This window comes from Dermacentor albipictus, chromosome 9 (genome assembly GCF_038994185.2).
Source record: "Dermacentor albipictus isolate Rhodes 1998 colony chromosome 9, USDA_Dalb.pri_finalv2, whole genome shotgun sequence".
In the NCBI taxonomy this organism is placed as follows: Eukaryota; Metazoa; Arthropoda; class Arachnida; order Ixodida; family Ixodidae; genus Dermacentor; species Dermacentor albipictus.
Window position 1 is genome coordinate 4,183,385 of NC_091829.1, and position 16,760 is coordinate 4,200,144.

A 16,760-nucleotide genomic window follows, 5' to 3' on the forward strand; every position below is an offset into this window, starting at 1 on the left:
AACAGAAGTTCATCGTAAACGAAACGGCACTTTTCTGGCTTCAGAGTGAGCCCTGATGACTTGATGGCCTCTAGTACTGTCGATCGCCGCCTAAGGTGATCGTCGAAATTTCCGGCGAAGACGACGACGTCTTCCAAGTAAACAAGACAGGTCTGCCACTTCAATCCTGCTAACACCGTGTCCATGACGTGCTGAAACGTTGCAGGCGCTGAGCACCGACCGAGTGGCATGACCTTGAACTCGTAGAGACCGTCTGGCGTGATGAAGGCAATCTTTTCGCGATCTCTCTTGTCGACTTCTATTTGCCAGTAGCCAGACTTGAGATACATCGACGAGAAGTATTTTGCGTTGCAGAGCCGATCTAATGCATCGTCTATGTGTGGTAGGGGGTATACATCTTTCTTTGTGATCTTGTTCAGTCGACGATAATGACGCAGAAACGTAAGGTTCCGTCCTTTTTCTTCGCCAAGACAACAGGAGATGCCCACGGGCTTTTCGACGGCTGGAAGATGTCGTCGCGCAGCATTTCATCGACTTGTTCTCTTATAGCTTCACATTCTCGCGGCGAAACTCGGTAAGGGCTCTGGCAGAGTGGTCGAGCGCAGTGCTTGGTGATTATGCGATGCTTTGCGACTAGTGTCTCTTGAATCCTTGATGACGTCGAGAAGCAGCCTTTGTATCGTCAGAGCAGTCTTCTGAGATATTCTTGCTTAATCATGGGGAGACTAGGATTAATGTTGTAGTCTGGTTCGGGAACCATGGTCGTCGGGGTAGATGCGGCGGAATCCGAGAGGACCAACGCATTACTGGTTTCCAGAATTTCCTTGATGTATGCGATTGTCGTGCCCTTGTTAATGTGCTTGAACTCCTGGTTGAAGTTTGTCAGCAACACTTCAGTTTTCCCTCCGTGCAGTCAAGCGATCCCTCTTGCGACGCAAATTTCACAGTCAAGCAGTAGACATTGGTCACCCTCGATGACGCCTTCTATGTCGGCAGGTGTTTTAGTGCCAACGGAAACGACAATGCTGGAGCGAGGCGGGATGCTGACTTGACTTTTGAGCACGCTTAAGGCATGGTGACTACGAGAGCTCTCCGAAGGTATCATTTCATCTCCTGACAGCATTATCGACTTGGATTTCAGGTCGATGATTGCGCCGTATTGGTTCAGGAACTCCATGCCGCGAATGACGTCTCTTGAACACTGTTGGAGGATAATGAAGGTGGCAGGGTAAGTCCGGTCTTGAACGGAAATGCTTGCCATGCAGATTCCAGTCAGCGTGACGAGGTGTCCTCCAGCGGTACGAATTTGAGGGCCTTCCCATGCAATTTTTACTTTCTTCAACTGGGCGGCGATGTGTCCACTCATGACGGAGTAATCAGCCCCTGTGTCGACTAAGGCGGTGACTGCATGGCCGTCAAGAAGCATGTCGAGGTCGGTGGTTCTTTGTCTTGCATGGGATCACGTGGCGTGGGATCACGGCTGCGTCGTGTTGACCTGTGGCTGGTATGTAACATTGTCAGGTCGTCTTTCATCGTTGTATTCTTTGCTTCCACACTTCGTCAGGACGGCGGCGTGTCATTATGTCGTCGAGGTAGTTTCTTCGGCGTCTTCGACGGTGGCGAAGGATCTTCGTCAGTTCGACGAACAGCAACCGCACCTCCATCAGTTGCTGCTTTTAGTTTTCCGGATATTGGCTCACTGACCGGCCCCGGACAGGGCCCGTGTATGGTCGCGCTGCGGTGACAAGTAGCGGCCTGGTGAGGGCGAACGAGACAGTCGTCGAGGGCTCCACTGAGTGGCGGCGAGGTAGTCGGCGATATCCCAAAGTCGTTCGCCAATCTGTGGTCATGGCGTGTTAATGGCGAACCCTCGAAGTCCCATCTCCCGGTATGGGCATCGGCGGTAGACGTGACCCGCTTCTCCGCAGTGGTAGCAGAGCGGGTGGTGGTCAGGAGCGCGCCAAGTGTCCGTCTTCCTTGCGTAGCGGCGCTGGGCGGGCGTGCTGATGGCGGCGGCAATGGACGACGTAATTGTGGCGTTAAAGGGCCCTGGCGCGGTCGTGCAAGGGGGCCTTGACGGTGGGCAACAGCAGCGTAGGTCATCGCTTATGGCTGGGCCTGCAGTGATTGTGGTTGCACCTCAGGAACTCCAAGCGATCGGCGCACCTCTTCTTTCACGATGTTGGTGATCGAGGCCACTTGAGGCTGCGACGAAGGCAAGACCTTGCGCAGTTCTTCGCGCACAATGGCCCTGATGGTCTCGTGCAGATCGTCCGTGGCCAGTGATTGAATTCCTGCGTAGTGGGTAGGGTTTGTACGGCGGTTGAATTGCCGGATGCGCATTTAGAGTGTCTTCTCGATGTTGGTGGCCTCTCGAAGGAACTCTTCTACGCCCTTCGGTGGGCTTCGTATCATTGCGCCGAAAAGTTCTTCCTTCGCATGAGAAGGTGGACTTTCTTCTCCTCGGGCATATCTAGGTCGGCGTGGCGGAACAGACGACTCATTTCATCCGTGAAGATGGCAACGTTCTCGTTAGGTAGCTGCACTCGGGCGTCCAGCATGGCTTTGGCCCTTTCCTTGCGCACAACACTCGTAAAGGTGCGCAAAATCCGCTACGGAAGAGGTCTCATGTGGTCAAGGTCGACTCCCGGCATCTTCTAAGGCAAAGCATACATGCCACAGCTTGTCGTCGGAGTCCCAATTGTCAAAAGTCGTGATTCGTTCGTAGGTCACCAGCCAGGATTCCAGGTCTTCAGTCGCTGCTCCATGGAAGGTCGGTGGGTCCCGAGGTTGTTGTAGGATAACGGGGGACGCTGGGGCAGCCATTGGTTTTTTTTTACCATGATCTTCTTTGTCGACTCAGGTAGAAGTCCGTGCTCTGGGGGCAATCCTTGCAATCTGCGGCTAGCATGCTGGTCTTGGGCGATGTTGGTTTTGTCCTCGGGCTTTGGGCTTGGATCGCGGCTTTACGGGGGCGTTCGGTACATGAACGCACCAGCATCTCCACCAGAGTGACGGTTAAGAAGGCAGCAAAACTGTGATCAACAAACTGAGCATTTTATTGGGTGAACTTATGCCCTCAAAAACGGGCTACACTCAAAGAACAACGGTAGTGGCGAACACACTCGGCGATCGTCGAAAATCCGATCAGCGGGTCAAGCGCGTCGGCTTTTATACAGCAGTCGTCGAATGTTCCAGACTAATCATTGGGACCCACGTGCCTTCCACAAAGTTCTACACCACTCACGTCAGGCGATGAAATCAGATAACACAAGGTTCGGCGACAACAGACAGTGGATAGAAGCATCGATAACTTCCCAGAAACTTCGGATACATGCAGGCGTGTCCCGCATGGCCATGCGATAACATTTGTTAGGCGGTGAAACGTGGTTGCCCGATAAAGATAAGTACACGTGTCGGTATGATGGACTCTCTTCTGCGGGGCTATAATGGACCACCTGTCTTTGTTACCTTGATGATGTTATTGTTTTTTCTCCCACGTTCGGCAGCCACCTTGCCCGACTCGCTGCAATTCTTGCGGTCTTTTGAAAAGCCGGCCTTCAACTGAACTCCACGAAGTGTCAATTTGAGTGCCGTTACATCACCGTGTTCGGACACCTCGTTGACGCATCCGGTGCCCGACCAGATCCGGAAAAAGTTTGTGCCATACGCAGTTTCCCTGTGCCACGTTCTGCCTCTGACATGAAGCTTCGCCAGCCTGTGTTCTTACTTTCGTCATTTCGTCAAAAACATCGCCGATGTTGCTAAGCCTTTGACAGATCTTCTAAAGAAGAACACGCCATTCTCATGGGGTCCAGAGCAGGCTCACGTATTCGCCGCTCTCATCGGGTTTCTGACCACCCCTCCCATACTTGCCCACCTTGATCCATCTGCACCGATCGAAGTCCACACTGATGCAAGCGGCCATGGCATCGGCGCTGTTCTCGCCCAACACCATAATGGTACCGAGTGCGTGATAGCTTACGCCGGCCACCTGTTGTCACGTGCCGACGAAAAATTACTCCATCACCGAGCGGGAGTTCTTGGCTTTTGTTTGGGCTGTCGCCAAGTTCCGGCCATATTTGTACGGCTGCACATTTCCGGTCATCACCGACTACCATGAACTCTGCTGGCTGTCTTCCCTCCGGGACCCGACTGGACGGCTTGGTCGCTGGGCTTTGCAGCCCCAGGAATTTTCATTTAGTGTCCATTACAAGACTGGACGCCGACTGCCTCTCGCGTCAACCCATGGATCCTCCCGATCCTGTTGCACTTGATCCGGTGACCTGCGTGATGGCTTTGCCTGACATGACCGACATGCGCGCTGAACAACAACAACGCGACGCATCCTTAAAGTCCATCATTGCCAGAGTGCAATCTGGCAGCACCAACGGCTCGTGCCACATGTTCATGGTGCACGATGGCATCCTCTACCACCGCGATATCAACCCTGACGGCCCTGAGTTGCTGCATGTCCTTGATCTTAATCTGCGACCTGCCAGTCACGCGTGTATTCTCGAACAACTTCACGATGCACCGACAGCGGGACACCTTGGAGTTTTGCGTACATACGACCGCGTACGACGCCGGTTCTTCTGGCCAGGTCTCTACTGCTCTGTGCGTCGTTATGTTGCAACTTGCGAATTGTGTCAGCGCAGGAAGAAACCTCCCCTGCCACCTGCTGGATGACTCCATCCAATTGAAGTTCCCTCTGAACCGTTCTTTCTCATAAGCCTTGACCTGCTTGGCCCTTTTCCAACGACGACTAGAGGGAATAAGTGGATCGCCATCACTACTGATTACGCAACACGCTAGCGATAACAAAGGCATTGCCGACAAGTTGCGCAACCGACGTCACCGATTTTCTCCTTCATGATGTTATTCTCCACCATGGTGCGCCTCGACAGTTACTTACAGACCGCGGCCGGTCGTTTTTGTCTCAAGTTGTGGACGACCTCCTCCGCTCTTGTGCCACTGAGCACAAGCTGTCCACCGCCTACCACCCAGAAACAAAACAAATGGTCTGATGGAGCATCCCAACCGAACAATCACAGAGATGCTGTTGATGTACGTCTCCAACGATCCCGGCAACTGTTACGCCACGCTGGCCTACATGACATTCGCGTATAACTCGCCCCGACATGACACCACAAAATATTCACCCTTTTATCTTTTGTATGGTCGCGACCCCACATTGCCGTTCGACACCATCCTCCCTTCTGTGCTACGTGTTGCAACTGAGTACACTTGTGAAGTCATCGATCGCGCTCACACAGCACGTCAAGTCACGCAATGTAATTTATTACCCTCGCAGCATATACAAAAAGAGCATTATGAGCGGTGCCATCGCGATGTTAAGTTCGCGCCAGGTGCTGGGGTGCTCCTTTGGTCACCATGTCGTCTGGTTGGCCTCTCCCAGAAGCTTCTCTCTCACTACACAGAGCCTTATGAAGTCCTACGTCAAGTTGACGTAAATTACGAGATTGTGCCGCTACAGTTTGATGCATGCTCAAGTCCGATGCTTGTTGACGTGGTCCATGTATCGCGGCTGAATCCATACTTCGGTCGCAATTCTTCGCCTACTATGCGTCGAGACGTCGCTTTACCATCCGGGGGTCCTGTTACGGAAGGATGAGAGAAGAGAGAGGAAGAAGATTGGAGACGCTGGCTGCTACGTGTTGTTGGTGGTAAGCCATCTTAGCTGTTCTAGCTCATCCTGTACATATATGTTGTAAATATGGTTTTTATACACTGTAAGAATTGTCGGACGATCTTGCCGCTGCCACCATTTGTAGGAGTTGTAGGTCGTAGAGAGGAACTTGGGAGGAACTAGGCGTACAGGGTTGATTTACAGTATTCACATTTCAAACAAGAGATACATTCGACAGTCTAGCGTGGCTCCCAAATGGAGCCCGCAAGACAAAGCATACGAGCACGAAGCTCCAAACACACTCAGCACACTGCTGGTCGAGCACGATGACGAGCACGCAGCTCACGAGCACAGAGCACACTCTAGCAGCCGACAACAGCTGCTTATAAGCACTCCGTTCTCCCTAGATCCCTAGGTGAGGGAAACATTCGACCAGTCAGCGTAGAAAGTCCTCGTGGCCGGCCCGCCTTTGAGGGAAGGGGGTTTACACACACACATTCCGCACAGGTTTCACTGCCCCCTCCGACGTGAGACGGGCTTCGCAGAACTCTGGGCTTACGGCTTGAAAGGCGCTTTGGTTCCCCGAGCTGACCCCCGCAGCATGGCCGCCGGTTGTCCACTGTCTTGCGTCCTGTAGTCGCAACGAGTGTCAGCAGACTGTGACGAATCCTGGGGCCCACGTACCGCAAAGCACCCTTCTGTTAGGGATGCTCTTCTTGCTGCAGAGAGACCATGTCGGCGGTGGCAGGTTCAGTAACAATATTGGTCCGCCGATCGCGTTTAGTCACAACGGCACCGAGGGGGTGTTGAAGCGGCACCTCGAGGTCCCTACGAAATGAGTCACTGCAGCAATTGTGATAGGCTTCCATGGTTCTCTTCAGGGACGCTCGCAACGCTCGCAGCTGGCTGAGAAAACTTGCATGTTGCCACCTCGGCAGGCCATTCCTAACAATACTCGCAACATCCCCACAACATTTCCAAAATAGTACAAGATCTCTTGCAAGTGTGTCAATAATGACGGTACGGATGTTGAAAATGACACCAGCACTCATGTGATGTCGATGCACAGTGAAAGAATGCAACTGTAGCGTCCAAATATCTGAACAGCTTTCAATGCACCCAGCATGGCCCACATGGTCACATCAACTAGAAGAATGTTCTTCCTTGGGTTAAATTTGCACCCACTTGGCTTGTCCAAGGGCAAGTTTCCACAGGTGGAGTGTGACAATTTGGTTTCTTGCAAGCTGGAGTTTTGGTTGCCATCAATGGGTGCATACAGTGTTGCGAATTTTTGCTGAAGCGATTTGGTGGTGCTTTGCCTACTAAAATCTGCACTTTTTTGATGTCTTCATTTCTGCCTCGGATCCTCAATGATGGTGAAGTTGTTGTCAGAAGGTATGCTTTCAAGGTCAGTGGAAAAGAGTGCAGCCAGGTACCTATTGTGATGATGTGCAAAGTTCACTTAATCTTGTCAATATGTGCTGGAAGCCAGAGATGGTGTGACCTCATCCATTGTGGCAAATGATTTCCTGTCCTAAAAGCTTTATATTGTGTTTTCTATACAAGTAAAACATCACTTGCAGCTCTTCTTCAATGTTAGCGTGCAATGTGGCAGCAAGTACCATACTAAAGCTTCCTGCACATTTCCCAACCCTTTATCTAAAACTCCATAACTTGTGCACATCACAAAAGAGAGCAGAAAGGCAACTCATGCAAATTGGCCTCAAGATAGCGTTCAACAGGCTATATTCTGCTGTACACAGACAAAGTATCAGGATACAAAGTTCACAATGAACAGCATTTTGTGTGGAGTTGAGTACTTTTGCTCCGTTGTAAAGAATATGGAAGATTAGTAAATAGCTTTGGCAGCATGCCTCAGCTCTTCATTTACTTGTTTACTGGTTTCACCATTCCAGCCTGCAGATGCCTACCCACTTGGAAGATCAAGTAGAATATCTTTCTCCCTTCCACCTCTTACTCCTGACACATCACTTAAGTTTAAAAAAATTGTGTTTGGCCACAACCTCCATTCATCAGTGCTGTGCTCCTAGACCTAATGGCATACATAGTAGTAGTAATTGGTTGCTTATTGAAAAAAAATTACCGGCGATTACGTTACTTCCTAATGCGAAATTTGAGCGCAGCAAATAAGCTGGTTCACCTTTTCGATAGATTGAGGCAAAGAAATCGAGCAACACATGTATGCGCTATCACAGAAGCTTTGTGGTCGGAGAAATAGACTGATATATGTTCGACTTGGTACACCAATGCTTGATTCTCAAAGACGAGATCTATACAAGTGCCTCGCGAGGTTGTCACAGCCGTGGGACGCGTTACGAGCGAGAGGAACGGGATGTTCTCCCGCATAAGTGTTAGGAAATTGCTGTTTGTCTTTATGTCAACATTAAAGTCCCCCACTACTAACATCGGTGTGGATCGATGGACGGTTAATGCGAGTTGCTGTAGCCTCCGCTTCGGTGGCGCGAACGGCAGGGTCTTCTCGGCGGCGGCGCTTAGCCTCTGCTTCGGCAACGCGTACTCTTGGATCATCTCGACGGCGGCGACGGTAAGCTTCTGCTTCGGCGGCACGCACCTCTGGATTCTGAAGGCGACGGCGCTGGGCCTCTGCTCTGGCAGCTCGTTTAGCAGCAGCAGACGGAGGACTTCCATCGGTCGTCTCGCTCATGGCTCAGAAAGAACTGGCAGATAATTTCGCAGTGGCGAACGGCAGCGGCAATTTCGGCTCGGGCGGTGCACATATACAGATCCGCCGTCACCGATCTGGCTCTCTGATTGCCACCGCAGCGGCAATTTCGGCTCGGGCGGTGCACATATACAGATCCGCCGCCACCGATCTGGCTCTCTGATTTCCACCGCACAGGGGTTGCATTGGAGGAGGAGCGAAGAAAGGAATTAAGTTCGAGCCGGCGCTTTGACAACCGGAGACTCGCAGGAAGAGGGGGGAGGGGGGCGGCGTGTGCACCCAGCGGCAAACGATGGGGGCAGAAGCGCGCGCAGCAAGCGGACAACACGATAAAGGGAGGAGGGAAGAGATAGCAGCGACTGACTGATGCCGCTGACGCCGATAGTGAGTCAACCCCAGCTGCGGAGTGGGTTTCAGGGACAACGCCGCCGATGCCGACACAAACAATATGATACCCTCGCTTCTGCAGCGCTAAGAACCAGGTCTAGCCGTAGGAAGGTGGTCACGTATTCGTCGACGTGCCGGGGCCTACGTGAAATAACCGGCGCGTCGGCAACTGAAGAGCACCCTATCCGCCACACAAGAACAGGGGGGGGGGGGACCCTTTCCTCCTCTTTCTGCATGGCGGCGACGGTGTTCTATGCAGTCACGTTATCTTGACTCTCTAGCGGCGTCAGCGGCATCCAGCGGTATCAGTCGGTCGCTGCTAGCGCTGGGGGGATGAAAGGGGGCGGAGCTGGTTACGAGGCCGACGACAACGCCGACGACGACACGAAACCCAGGAACGGACGCCAAAGAGCTGCGCTCTAAAAAATGAAGGACAAGAAGGGAGGCCAATTACAGCCACACACAAACGAGTGACTGAATGCTTTCCAGCAGGTCTCGGAAAGTAGCCTGCTAATGTTACTGACTACATCTGGGAAACAGAAAAAAAATGTCTCCATCTTAAAAAATGGTCTGGGTTGCGAGTGCTGAAGCCTGGTAAAGACAAGGCAGACCATTTTTTTCTATTGGTATGCCTGACTTTGTGCATAGCAAAACTGACGGAGGAGCTTACCTCTGTTCAACTGACATGGTAGTACATGAGGGAATGCGAGCAAATGGAAAAGAAAACCAGAAAACACAACAGGAAGAAAAAGACAAAAAGTGCTGTACTAACAACTCGACTGTGGACTAACCATTGCAAGTCCCACACACTTCTTGTTCCTTGGTATGCGTTTCCTCTGCAGCGCTCATGTGTGTTCCTCAGTCCTCGTTTGTCGCAATGTTTCCATTACAAGACGTTTAGCTAGCTCATGCGAGTGCCACTTTTTCTGCTTTTCAGTGCATTACAAGGAGTGAGCTTTCAACATGGTTAAGGTTAAGCTACTGCTCACAAAACTTGTGCATGTAAGAGAGTAATCTGTAAAATTGTGTCTGCACTAAGGCATTGGCACTCAGAAACTCGCTGCTTGCGTGAGGCAACAAAAGATTTGGCTGAATATAACTTAGTGACACCTCTGTATTCGCTGCTATGGTATATGCACTGAACAACACAAGTGAAGTTACAAAGGAAACCCATACAGGTTCTTCAGAAGTAAAGCTTCGCAGCTGAAGAAAAATTTTCCTGGCTCAAGGATCAAACCTGAGACCAACGCCTTTCCTAGTGGGTCACTCTACAATCTGAACTAATTAACCTTTTTGTGAACCTTCCCCACCTTACAGACTTCCGCATAACTGACTTGTCGTAACAAAAGTATAGCCATCTTTTCATCTTCATCTTTGCCTCTTTCCAAGTAGCAGCTGCAGCATAGTCTAGAGCAAGGGTTCCCAAACTTTCTGGCCTTGCGACCTGCCTTCTCAAACTTCTTTTTCGTATAAATGTGCTTATCCATGGCCTCACAGTGATTGTTGCTATAAATTAATTTTTCTCGTGAAGACTGCTGAAGTGCAGAAGTAGTAGTTTTAATCATTAAATTAAAACTGTAGCATAAAATCCCCCCTTGAGGGTATGGAATCGGACTCATTCTGGCACCTCGCGAAACCATAAAGTACAGTTCACAGCACCTGGTTTGGGAACCCCTGGCCCTGGTCTAAATTGTTTACAAGGAAGTTCCAGCTGAAAGCACCACACCCTTGCACCTGTCACGAGTGTGGAGCCAAGTGCACATCGCCTCTTCCACTCTGTACTTCTCCGTATTCAAAAAGGGGTAAGGTTGTCTTTTATCATTTATTCAGAACATGAAGCTCCCCTTTCACCCCCACTTATATGTCACAGAATGCTTTCCATGTCCCGCTTTCGGTAAGACCTGCCGTGGTGTGCCATGAAATCGCTGCACCAATCAGTGTACAAAAAAGACACGTGGACATTCAACATGACACTCACGGTTGCAATAAAAAGCGGTGGTCAAGGTTAACAATGAATGGCGCAACATTAGTTATTCTAGGAACTTTATGCTGCAGAGCATTTTGGCACCAACAAGCATGCACTCGGTGTATACATTAGCAGTTTCTTAATATTTAATTGCACAGCTGTCTTTTACTGGCTTTCATTCTGGCGGGATTAGACATGACACATCGCAGGCTTCAGACAAGACGACGCAAACTAATGCAAACGCGAAGCATAACTTGCTATTACAAGTAAATCAAAATAAAATTGGTTCAAGGCATGTTTCACACATGTATTCTCCCACCTTTGCCTTCTTTGCTTTATTGTCTGTAGGTGGTGCCTTTTTCACAGACTCGGCAAACTGCCTACATCTTGCCTGATGTCAGGCATTATATCAGCGAGATGCCATGCTTTTCTATCCTCATCCACACATCCAAATAAGATAAGTCATACACAGTGACCTTTTCGCTCAGGCATTGCAATATTTTGTAAACTGCCATCTCTTCATCTTCCTTCTGATGCCTCTGGAATTTCTCTCACAACAATGAGGGATGTTCCATGTTTCTTGAACTGCATCATGCTGGATCCTCAATAGCAAAGTATATGTTACACAGCTATTGCTCCTGGTTCCAGCCTTTGAAGATGTGCTGGCTTTTCTAATCCTCTGCCCATTTCTGAAGATGGTCCTTGACAGTCATTTTTCTGCCCTGCTGTCAACTAACAGAACAGAAGCCTTGCAGACGCCTATGTGTAGGTCAATGTAGGGAAAGCTGCTCGTACAACTACAAGTCACACTAACTTAAGTTAAACAAACTAAAACTTAAATATATTTTTTTAACGAATTTCAGGAGCATTTTTGGCAGAGAATGCCTACAACGAGGTTTCTCCTCGGAAAATAAAGCTCATAATTTAATAATTTCATGCATGCTAACTGGTGGTGCAGTTTTCAGCTTGTAAACAAGTGAAACACAAGCTGTTGTCTGGGCACCACCAGCCGTGAAGAACAAGTGTCTGCAACTTCCTCTGGAGAGATGAAGTGGCTGCAGCAAAGGGCGGGTTCTCCGAAGCCTGCACAGGATGAGTCCTAATTGTGTCCAATTGAGTGGCGCTCAATGTCTGCGTGAACATTTGCCACACGTGGACAATGACCTCCTCCATTTCTGGGTGCTCTGCCTCTTATGAGAAAAAACCTTCGTACTAGCGTGCACTGTTTGTCACTGTCTGATCACTGTATGCTGTAAGTCATACTGTGCACAAATCTCGTTAGCTAAGAAAAAAAAAAGTGTCAAAAAGTTTTCTTGTTGCAGCACCTATGGCAGAATGTTCTGCACCACAACCTATGTGTAACTTGGAATATTCACGATGAAGTGCGCGAATGTGATAACACATGTAAATGTATGTGTGTATAAAACTAATTTCATTTTTTTTTCTTAAGCACGATATATAGTAAAGCGTAACCCTCAACAAAAACACACCACCAGGCCGCAAAGCATATTTAGCGTGGCTGCACCTCCCGTGGTCCGATTATTCTCGTCGGGGAACCCACGCGATTTTCCTCACGCGTCGCACGCGTGCACTTATTTGTCCCTCTTACTCATCGGAGCGATAGACAACTCGACAAGAGCATAGGACCAGAAAAACAAAATGCGGCAGCTCTGGCGGATACGCTACGGACGCGCGTTTCCGCTCGGCATCCGCTGATAAACGTTATGACCGGCGCAGGAAAAGGAAAAGAGAATGCCGGTCAGCGAGGCTGAGCCGGGCATCGAGAAAAGCACCACCCGCCTCGCCAATGGCTTGGCGGCCTTCGCTTGGCAAGCAGTATGGAGCAATTAACCTTTTCTTTTTAGCGTTTGCAGATCGGGCGCGGACGATGGACGCGCGCAGGCGAAATTTCAAAGTTTGCTCCACCAATGTTTTGTGCCAAAAAGTGTAGCCACAACGACTGCTGGTAGCAAAGTCAATGTACGAAGCCCGCATACCACAAACATATCTAGACAGCATAAACAAGGTACATATCACACCCCCATTTTCTATCTCATGGCGTAAGCGCAGAGAGCGATACGGGTTATGGAGAGGAGGACTACGCAGCTGCAAGCAGCTCCTTTGACTTTTTAAAGCGATTAACGATGCCATGCGTACGTGTCGTACTCCCAGCATTGTCTCCGAGATCCAGCACCTCCGCAAATACAACGTGACGCAAAATAAGTAACAAGTGACTCGTGAGCTCACTCACCCTCATGCAGCTAACAAGCACTGCACCTTCCGTAGACGAAGTCAACCGACAACAAAGTTCAAAACGCCACGGTTTCAGTACTGACGCTACTTTTCCAACTAGCGAATCTACAGCTGTAAGTGAAACTTAAACAAACAACGATCAAAGTGTACCGCCCACATAACACGCGCGCACACGAGCTGTCGACAGATGACACACAGACAGACACATACGCGCATCCGCGCACTGACAACTGCAGCATAAAAAATTATGATGATGATGATAGTGATCTAAAGAAAGGGAATACGCTTGATGACTAGAACGTCCGAAACATTGAAATATGAAGACATCTGCCAAGTGGTAGATTTAGGCCCCACTGGCTTCCTTGAAACCATAGGGTTTCATAGAAGTGTAATCCATCGTTTTATTGCTTAATGTAGTGAAAAACTCTATGCCGGCATTCCCATGCATACCACAGCGCAGCAGCGCCAGATTTCCCTTTAGGTAATGTAGTGAGAAGCTCCATAGAGTTTCTCACTGCATTACCTAGAGGGCAATCTGGCGCTGCTGCGCTGTGGTATGCATGGGAATGCCGGTATATTGTGGATTCTGATTGGCATCGTTCTCGTAGAGACAGGACACCTTGAAGACGCGCTTGGCAAGTACCGTTCCGTCTGTCACAATGATTCATTTTCTACTAGAATAGCACGTGAAAAGCTGTTTTAGCTTTATTATTACGCGAAAGCATGTTTTTGTTTAACTATGAGAACTTATTATTGTGTGTACGACTACATGTTAAGCAAAAAGTATCAGCGGGCCGCTAAAGCTGGAGGACAGACGACAAGGTTCGCGCTCGCTTTGAAACAGTTTGTCGTCTGTTCTTGCTTTTCCTCGCTTAGTCATGCATTATAGGTGAGTAAAGATGCAATATGCGTGAATGGAAACATTTTATGAAGATTTTACTTTGAGAACCCGTTATTTGCGTAGCCATATCAACGTTTTAGACGAAGCCTTTTACAACACCAGCCAACACGAGCCTCGCCGTCATTCCCATGACGGCACGGTGCCCCCTTAAGAAACTCCCTTAGACGGTGGCGCCAGATTACCCTCTAGGTGTTATAGTGAGAAACTCTATATGATGCCGACGATGGATGGATTGGTGGATGGATGAATGAGGCTCAACCCTTTGAATTGGGTGACGGCGGCGCGCGCCACCTAGCCTTGAATGGTACTATATGCATGCATACCTATGTATTTACTCCTTTTGCAATGCCTTTACTTTTGCGTTGATATTAGCAACCAATCAGATAGCCCCCGTTTAGTTATTTCTACTCGTGTTTCTACCTGTTCAGAGTCTATGCGGATGGATGGATGGATGTTATGAGCGTCCCCTTTGGAACGGGGCGGTGGGTTGTGCCACCAAGCTCTTGCTACTATGCTGCCTAATATCCTACCTAGGTTAACCAATGAAAAAGGAAAAGAAAAAAAAACACTATGAACTACCACGTCCAAATTTGCTGATCCCCTATTGCGAACTGTGTTTTTGTACGTCTCCGTCTTTTGTCGTTTCCCTACTTTTCTTCCACCAATCCTCCAATCGCCTCTTACTAATGTCTATTGCGGACCTGTTTGCTTTACCACTGCTCCCGCTGAACCCAAGGGCTTCAAGGAGGCCAGTGGTGCCTAAATCGACCGCTGGGTAGACGTCTTCACATTCTAATAAAATATGCTCCGTCGTTTCCCTAGCTTTACCGCAGCAAGCACATGCTTCTTCTTCCTTCTTATATCCCCGATCTCGCTTCGAAAAGTAATGAGCTTCCCTTTGAGTTATCATAAATGGTTTCTTTCCTGATTTCGTTTTTTTCTCTTAAGTAGTTACTCATGGCAGGCGGAATGTCCAGGAGGCGGAATGGCAGGCGATGGATGGACGGATGATTGTGGCTCAACCCTTTGAATCGGGCGGCGGCGACGCGCGCCACCTAGCCTTTAATCGTTCTATATGCATGCATACCTATGTATTTACTCCTTTACTTTTGCGTTGATATTGTCCACCAATCAGATAGCCTCCGTTTAGTTATTTCTACCTGTTCAAAGTCTATTCTACTTTCACTGTCTTTAAAACCCAAGGCTTTGAATAGTTCCCCGTTAGTTCCCCGATGGATGGATGGATGGATGATTGTGGCTCAACCCTTTGAATCGGGCGGCGGCGACGCGCGCCACCTAGCCTTTAATCGTTCTATATGCATGCATACCTATGTATTTACTCCTTTACTTTTGCGTTGATATTGTCCACCAATCAGTTAGCCTCCGTTTAGTTATTTCTACCTGTTCAAAGTCTATTCTACTTTCACTGTCTTTAAAACCCAAGGCTTTGAATAGTTCCCCGTTAGATTCAACTGCAGGGTGAAGTTGTTTACAAGCAAGTATCAGGTGTTCCGCCGTTTCCTCCTCCTCTCTACACGCCTCGCATACCAAATCTATCTCCTGGTATCTGGCTCGGTACGTTTTAGTCCTCAGTACACCTGTCCTGGCTTCGAACAACAATGAGCTTCCCTTAGAGTTATCGTAAATATTTTCTTTGGCTATTTCTTGCTTAAACGTCCTGTATGTCTCCAATGCCGATTTGGTTTGCATCTCTGTACTCCACATACCCCTCTCTGCCTCCTTAACCTTTTTCTTGACAGATGATTCCTTACTTGTTCCCCCGCTACTGCCCAAGTATTTGCTTGTCAATTTTCTAGTTCGCTTCCTCCACCTCGTGTCAACATTCCTCGTGTATAAGTAACTGAAAACCTTCCTAGCCCACCGAATTTCCCCCATTTTTCTCAATCGCTCCTCAAAGGCTATCTTGCTACTAGCCTCTCTTCCCTCGAAAGAAGACCATCCCAGATCCCCCTGCACTCCAAGATTTGGTGTCTTGCCATGTGCTCCCAGAGCGAGCCTACCCACCCCACGTTGCCTAATTTCCAACTGTTGCCGGGTCTCTGTTCTAATACATAGAACCGCATTGGCAAAAGTCAGGCCTGGTACCATTACCCCCTTCCATATCCCTCGTACTACCTCGTACCTATTGTAGTTCCACAGTGCCCTACTCTTCATAATCGCTGCACTTCTGTTACCTTTAGTCGTTAGATATTTTTCGTACTCTGTCAGATACTCAATGCCATTATTTATCCACACCCCAAGGTGGATAAATAATCCACCTTGGGGTGGATTATTATCCACCTTGGGGTGGATAATAATATCCAATTAATAATAAGGTATTTATCGACTATCTCCAGCGTGGCCTCCTGTATCTTATGCTCGCCGCAACTGTTATCATTAAAAATCATGACTGCTGATTTTTCTTTGCTAAACTTCAAGTCTAATCTGTCTCCTTCTGTACCACATATGTCCATTAATTCCTGGAGATCTTCTGCATTGTCAGCCATTAATACAATATCATCCGCGTACATCAGTCCTGGTAATGACTGTTCAATCAATTTTCCTTGCTTGAGAAATGATAGGTTGAAGCCGAGTCCGCTTTGCTGTATTTTGGCCTCTAGACCTTGTAGGTACACAGCAGAGGCGACAATGGGCACCCCTGCCTAAGCCCCCGCCGAATCATTACAGGCTCCGAAACCTGCTTTTCCCATTGTATAATCACCCGGTTACCTTTATAGATATCTTTTAAGAAATTGGTTACTCCATCTTGCACTCCTAAAGTTTCCAGAATGCCCCACAAGCCCTCTTGAAGTACACTGTCATAGGCTCCCTTGATGTCCAAAAAAGCCAGCCATAGGGGTCTGTGTTCCTTTTCAGCTATTTCAATGCACTGTGTTAG

At 48.9% G+C, this 16,760-nt stretch overlaps 1 protein-coding gene across 5 annotated transcripts in view; it reads right to left on the reverse strand.

Moving 5' to 3' along the window:
• LOC135906118 (proteoglycan 4-like) overlaps window positions 1-13,203 on the reverse strand; it is a 108,715-nt gene extending 95,512 nt beyond the window's left edge. For 4 of the 5 annotated variants that reach the window (XR_010565636.2, XR_010565638.2, XR_010565639.2 and 1 more), the window contains exon 1: window positions 12,959-13,202. Coding sequence is in view for 1 of the 5 variants with exons in the window: in XM_065437344.2 (XP_065293416.1) it covers window positions 12,959-12,964 (6 nt within the window). In the remaining 4 variants the exon portion in view is untranslated. Of the gene's footprint in view, window positions 1-12,958 lie in introns of all 5 variants that reach the window. The other variant, XR_010565637.2, reaches the window with a different exon arrangement.
• Window positions 13,204-16,760: the final 3,557 nt, after the last annotated feature.